This window comes from Otolemur garnettii, unplaced genomic scaffold (genome assembly GCF_000181295.1).
Source record: "Otolemur garnettii isolate 467f Iridium unplaced genomic scaffold, OtoGar3 scaffold00185, whole genome shotgun sequence".
In the NCBI taxonomy this organism is placed as follows: Eukaryota; Metazoa; Chordata; class Mammalia; order Primates; family Galagidae; genus Otolemur; species Otolemur garnettii.
Window position 1 is genome coordinate 2,971,150 of NW_003852580.1, and position 5,937 is coordinate 2,977,086.

Sequence of the window (5,937 nt, forward strand, 5' to 3'; positions counted from 1 at the left end):
TCCCAAGTAGCTGGGACTACAGGCGCCTGCCACAACGCCCAGCTATTTTTTGTTTCATTTGTCATTGTTGTTTAGCTGGCCCAGACAGGGTTCAAACCTGCCAGCCTGGGTGTATGCGGCTGGCGCCCTACCCACTGAGCTATGGGCGCCACCTGAAATAACAGATTTTAACATGAATATCACAGATACTTTGAAAACACTAGCACTGCCCTCAAGTCTACTCCTGGCCAACTAGACAAGTCACTTGTCTTTCTCAGAGCCTCACTTTCTCCACCTGTAAATGAACAAACTATTTCATTTCTCCTCTAATCTCCACCTTCAGAAGGTTTTTGTCAGCATAGGTGTGATCTTCAGTGAGGAAGTGCTGGGGATGCCCAAGGTGAGAGTGGAGCCCTCCCCATCCCTGCTGGCTCCTGGCTCCTTGGGCCATGTCCTTACCCTGCGGCTGTCAGCCCACCAAGGCTGGAGGCAACAGGTCTGCTTTGATGGGGCTCCTAGTTTGAGACCTTTCTGCAGCAGAAATGGGGGCACCCCTGCAGGGGGCAGCTGCATCAGGGGTGCTCCAGTGGGGATAAGCAAGAGCAAGAGGTGACTGAAGGGTCCTGAAGATGCCACCAGGACACTCTCTCTCCAGCCAGCTCCCAAGAAGAATTCCCCACCCAGCATTGCAGCTGGGACCAGAGCAGCATGAGGAGTATCTTAAGGCATTAACATCTAAGAGGAGACCTTGGGGCCCTAGCACCCTTTGCCCAGCTTCACACCCCCAGTGTCATGCAGCTCCAACAAAGCTCACTCAGTTGCTGGAAGTGGAGGATGCTTCTGTCCTCAGGGAGCTTCTGATACGGAGTGAAGATGGGGGCTGGGGGTGCTGACTACAGTGACTGATTGGGGGAGTTGGGGGTAAGGACAGCTTCTAGAAGATGTTGGAGATGGTTCTGGAAGAGAGGAGCTTTGAAGATGGGCATGCATGGGCAGGTCCGAGGTGCCTGGACGCTGGTGACCAGGCCAGGGACATTGGGCCAGACTGTATTGACTTTGAATGCAAAGGGGAGACAGTCAAACTGTGCACAAGAACCAAGGAGGTGGCTCTCAGAGCCCCCTGGGTGCCAGGCACGCCACCTGGTGGCAGGCGGGTGCAGTGGGGCGCTTTCGCACCCAGAGCACACGCCCATCATGTGGCTGCCCTTGAGAGGAGGGGCTCTGAGGATGACTTTAGAGCTACAGAGAAAGACTCCATTCTTCCCAGGACCTCAGCCCATCCCTGGCCCAGGGAGGCAAGAGGTGGCAGAGCTAGCAGAGGCAAGTGACAGAGAAGACAGGAGGTGAGAGGTATAGAAATGCCCCAACCTGAGCAGTCTCCAGAGAAGAGGCAGGGAGAGGAGGGGAGGGCTGGGTTTGTTCATATCAGGAGTAAGACTCCCTGAGCCCAGAAGGCCAATGCCACAGAGCTCAGGGTTCTGGCCAGGAAGTGTCCAGCCAGGGAGAGGGTGAGTGTGAGGGTAGATCTGGGGGTGCCCAGATGGAATGAGGCAGGCACCATGAGCTGAGTAGGATGCCTGGAGGGTGGGCACTAGTTTGAATTTGGGGTCCTTTATCGGCCCCTTTCTGCTCCCTGGACGGGACTATGCCTGCACAGGGGTCCCAGAGGAGCCTGCTGGGCTCCCTGAACTCCACCCTCATGGCTACTCCTAGCCTTGGGCTGGCTGCCAACCAGTCAGGACCCCAGTGCCTGGAGGTGTCTGTCCCGGATGGACTCTTCCTCTGCCTGGGGCTGGTGAGCTTGGTGGAAAACATGCTGGTGGTGGCTGCTATCGCCAAAAACCGCAACCTGCACTCACCCATGTACTGCTTCATCTGCTGCCTGGCCCTGTCTGACTTGCTAGTGAGCGTGAGCAATGTGCTGGAGACGGCTGTCATGCTGCTGCTGGAGGCAGGTGCCCTGGCCGTGCAGGCCACCGTGGTGCAGCAGCTGGACAATGTCATCGATGTGCTCATCTGCAGCTCCATGGTGTCCAGCCTTTGCTTTCTGGGTGCCATCGCCATGGACCGCTACATCTCCATCTTCTATGCACTGCGATATCACAGCATCGTGACTCTATCACGGGCACAGTGGGCCACTGCAGCTGTCTGGGCAGCCAGCATCCTCTCCAGCACCCTCTTCATTGCCTATTATGACCGCACAGCTGTCCTGCTCTGCCTTGTGGTCTTCTTCCTCACTATGCTGGTCCTCATGGCTGTGCTGTATGCCCACATGCTCACCCAAGCATGCCAGCATGTCCAAGGCATCACCCGGCTCCACAAGAGGCAGCACCTGGTCCAGCAGGGCTTTGGTCTTAAGGGTGCTGCCACCCTCACCATTCTGCTGGGAGTCTTCCTGCTATGCTGGGGCCCCTTCTTCCTGCACCTCACACTCATCGCTGTCTGCCCCCAGCACCCGACCTGCAGCTGTGTCTTCAAGAACTTCAAACTCTTCCTGGCCCTCATCATCTGCAATGCCATTGTTGACCCTCTCATCTATGCCTTCCGCAGCCAGGAGCTCCGCAAGACACTCAAGGAGGTGCTGCTGTTCTCCTGGTGAGCAGGGGGCAGCTTCTGGCCTCCAGACCACTGGCTGGGCAGAGGGAGGTGGTGACATTATGTGGCCTGGAACTAAATGACCTGTGAAGTTGAAGCACAGACCTTCTGGGACTAGAAAGAGGGATGAATGTGAATCTCCAGGAAGGATACTTCAACAGCAGGTGTGGGGAGGAGGAGGCTGAGGACGATGTGGAGCCTAAAACTCCAGTAACCCATGCTCTCCCTAGTCCCGTAGAAGTCCCCACCACTACTATTTTTTTTTTTTTTTGAGACAGGGTCTCCTGTCACCTTGGCTGCAGTGCAGTGGCATCATCACAGCCCATTGCAGCCTCAAACTCCTAAGCTCAAGCAATCCTCCTGCCTCAACCTGCTGAGTAGTGGGGACTACAGGCATGCACCATCATGCCTGGTTGATTTTTTTAAATGTTTGGTAGAAATGGGGCCTTACTATATTGCTGGTCTCAAACTCCTGGCCCCAAGCAATCCTCCCAAAGTGCTGGGATTATAGGCACTAGCCCCCAAGCCTGTCCTCCACCCCATCTTTGCTGCCAACTCGCCAGACAGGAGGTGAAGTCTCTGTGATGGAAGAATGACAAGGCCACTGAGAAGGAGTACTGCTTCTGAGATCGCCTCAGAAGAAACGGCTTTATGACCAGAAATATTCAGCCACAACCATGAAGTGGTTATTTCAGGAGGAAGTAAACTCCCTGCCTCACAAGAGGCAGGGGATGATCCTGTCTAGAGCCAGGTCTAAGGCTCAGTGGCGACCAGCGAGCTGCAGTCTGACATGTCTGCCTGCGCCAATCCAGCCCCAGCAGATAGCCCTGGCAGATGCCTTCGCTATTTGCATCAGAAGCTATTATTTTCAATCAGTGACCAGTGCTTGGGAGCTCAGAGCCAGGAAACAGTCTGGTAATAAATGTGCTCAGATGCAGACGCATGACATCCATCTTGGTCCCTTCCAGAAATTGCTTGAAGTTTGAGGGTGGAGGCATGGGGGAGAAGAAGGCGGCAAGTCTTGGAGGGGGGTGTAGGAAGTTCCAGAAACCCTGACTGGCCTGCCCAGGTGAGGTCACCATAGGCCCAGAGAACCTAGTCAGCCCCACCCCAATAATTCTTGGATTTCTCTCTATGGTTACAAACTCCAACCCAGAGCAAGGAGCAGCAGCTTCGGTGCCCCCACACCCCAGTCACCCTATAGAGACAAGACTCTGCAATGTCCAGGCCACCCAGCTGAAGCTGAGGCAGGACCCCACATCCCAATCCTTCATATGACCATTTGTGACCTTTTTTAGCCCTGTCCCAGTAGTCCTTTCAGCCAGGATACACTGTGAAGGAGCCCGTCCTTTTCCATCTGAGTTTCCCAAAGGGGTCCATGGTAAGGGGGGAGCTAGGGCTGGGTGTGCCCAGCACTGCCCTTCTGGGAGTGCAGGCGTTAGTGCTCAGCTTGGGAATAACCTCTGAGCAGCATAGCCTCTGAGGATGGGGTGAGTCTGGCCAGGGGGTCAGGAGTGGACAGGTCCAGGGAGGCATATTGGGTGGTGAATATCGATGCTGCCTGGTGCTGAGGAACAGTGGAACCCGTAGACCCTCCATTCTTGCTGAAGAGCCCACCTTGGTTTCCTCCACAGGTGCTGAGCACTCGGTTTGCCCCTTCCTGGGACAGGCTTAGTGGAGGCTGAAGTGCTGGCCTCAGGGCAGGGAACTGGTTCCCGGCAGGGGCAGCCTTTGCTGGGAGACAGGACGGTGAGTCAGCCTGGAGCCTGGCACCAGAAACCTCTGGGGATGGGGAGGAGCTAGTTGGCCTGATGCCCGCCCTCTAGGGAGGAGGTGCTGGCCTACAGGATGCTGCAAAGCTTTTTTCCTTGCCAACTCAAGGAGGCACAGCTAAAGGCTCATCCAGGACTCCTTGGACAGGGACAGGGAGGGACTCCAGGCAGCTGGAAACCAACCACAGAAAACCACATTATGACAAATTTTGGAGGAGGGGCATCTCTTGAGAACAAAAGACCCATTTCTAGACTTCCCAAACTGGGGAGCTTCTCTTGAGAGAAGAGAGATGCACAGAACCCAGCCACACAGACTGGACACAGGTGTTGCAGGCCTGCTCTCTGCTCACTTTGTGAAATGAATGCTGATTGTGGTTTGTGCATACATTGTGGCATTGTGGTTATTGAAATTTCAGAAGAACATTACACGGTGGTATCACTATAACACCTGAGCCCAGGAGATTAGGGCAGTGGTGTGTGTGTGTGTTAGTATAAGGCCTCTATTGCACATCCATTTCATTCTTTCCCACCTCTCTTCTCTGACAGTGGACCCTCTCCCCTATGTACACAGTCTCCATGCACACACAGGACACGGACATCAGCAAGTGAGTTAGAAACCACTGCCCAGCAGCCCCAGCGAGGTCTGTCACTCGCCTGGCTTGCGTGTTCTAAAGCTGATTCTTGACACCCATATTTGTTGAGCAGCGGCTGCCTGCCAGGTTCACAGAGCATCCCCATATCCGAGGTTTGTCCGGATCATCACGGCAGCCCCTGCGGAGGAGGAGGAGGGGCAGCAGCATCCTCCATTGCAGAGGATGGCGACGCTGGGAGCTCGACGTCTAACCCGCCCCACCCTTCTGTGCTCACAGCCCTTCCGAGCCCTGCCGAGCCCTGCCCGGATGCTTTCTTCTCAGCGGGTTCAGGGTCTGCACCAGCTCAAAAGATCCGGCAAAACTCAAAGTGGCTTTCCTGCCATAGACAGGGAGCCAGTCCCTCAAGGCGTGTAGGAAGAAGGTCTCCCTTCACAAAGCCGCCGGGTGGGGTAGCCGAGAGGGCAGCCGGGAGCGGGGTACCGAGGGGGCTTCTATTGTCCTCCCTGGAGGCACCGCTCCCCCGCCTCAGGTCCTATGGAGCCAGTCCCTCCCTTGGAGCTCCGGGCGGCGGGTGGGCGGATGGGGGGCCGGGCCGGCGGGGGCGGGCGCGGTGCTGAGGCTGCGGAACCGGGGGCCGCCCGCTGCGGCGGCGCCTCCCATTGGTCGCCTGCGGTGACGTCACGGGGCGCGGCGGGCGCGCGCTGCTATAAGAACCCGCAGCTGGGGCTGGCGACCCTCCGCAGCCAGCCCGGCCCACCTGCTCCGGTACCGCAGCCGCTCGCAGACACGCCCAGCATGAGGGAGATCGTGCACATCCAGGCCGGCCAGTGCGGCAACCAGATCGGGGCCAAGGTGAGGCTGCGCGCCGTCCCGACCTCCTGCCTCTCCCGAGTCTCCACTGCAGCAAGCCCCGGGGAGGGAGGCGCGTGCACCCGGGCTGCACCCGAGCCGCACTCGCCACTCCAACGCTGGGAACAAAGGGATGTGCCCAGCCCTGC

The 5,937-nt window shown here is 57.1% G+C and overlaps 1 protein-coding gene across 1 annotated transcript in view; it reads left to right on the forward strand.

Annotated features, from left to right (window-relative positions):
- Positions 1-1,624: 1,624 nt before the first annotated feature.
- The window catches only part of LOC100945316 (tubulin beta-3 chain), a 16,779-nt gene continuing 12,466 nt past the window's right edge, over positions 1,625-5,937 (forward strand). The window contains exons 1-2 of the mRNA XM_012812026.2: positions 1,625-2,574; positions 5,449-5,791. Coding sequence (XP_012667480.1) covers positions 1,625-2,574; positions 5,449-5,791 — 1,293 coding nt within the window. The remainder of the gene's footprint in view (positions 2,575-5,448; positions 5,792-5,937) is intronic.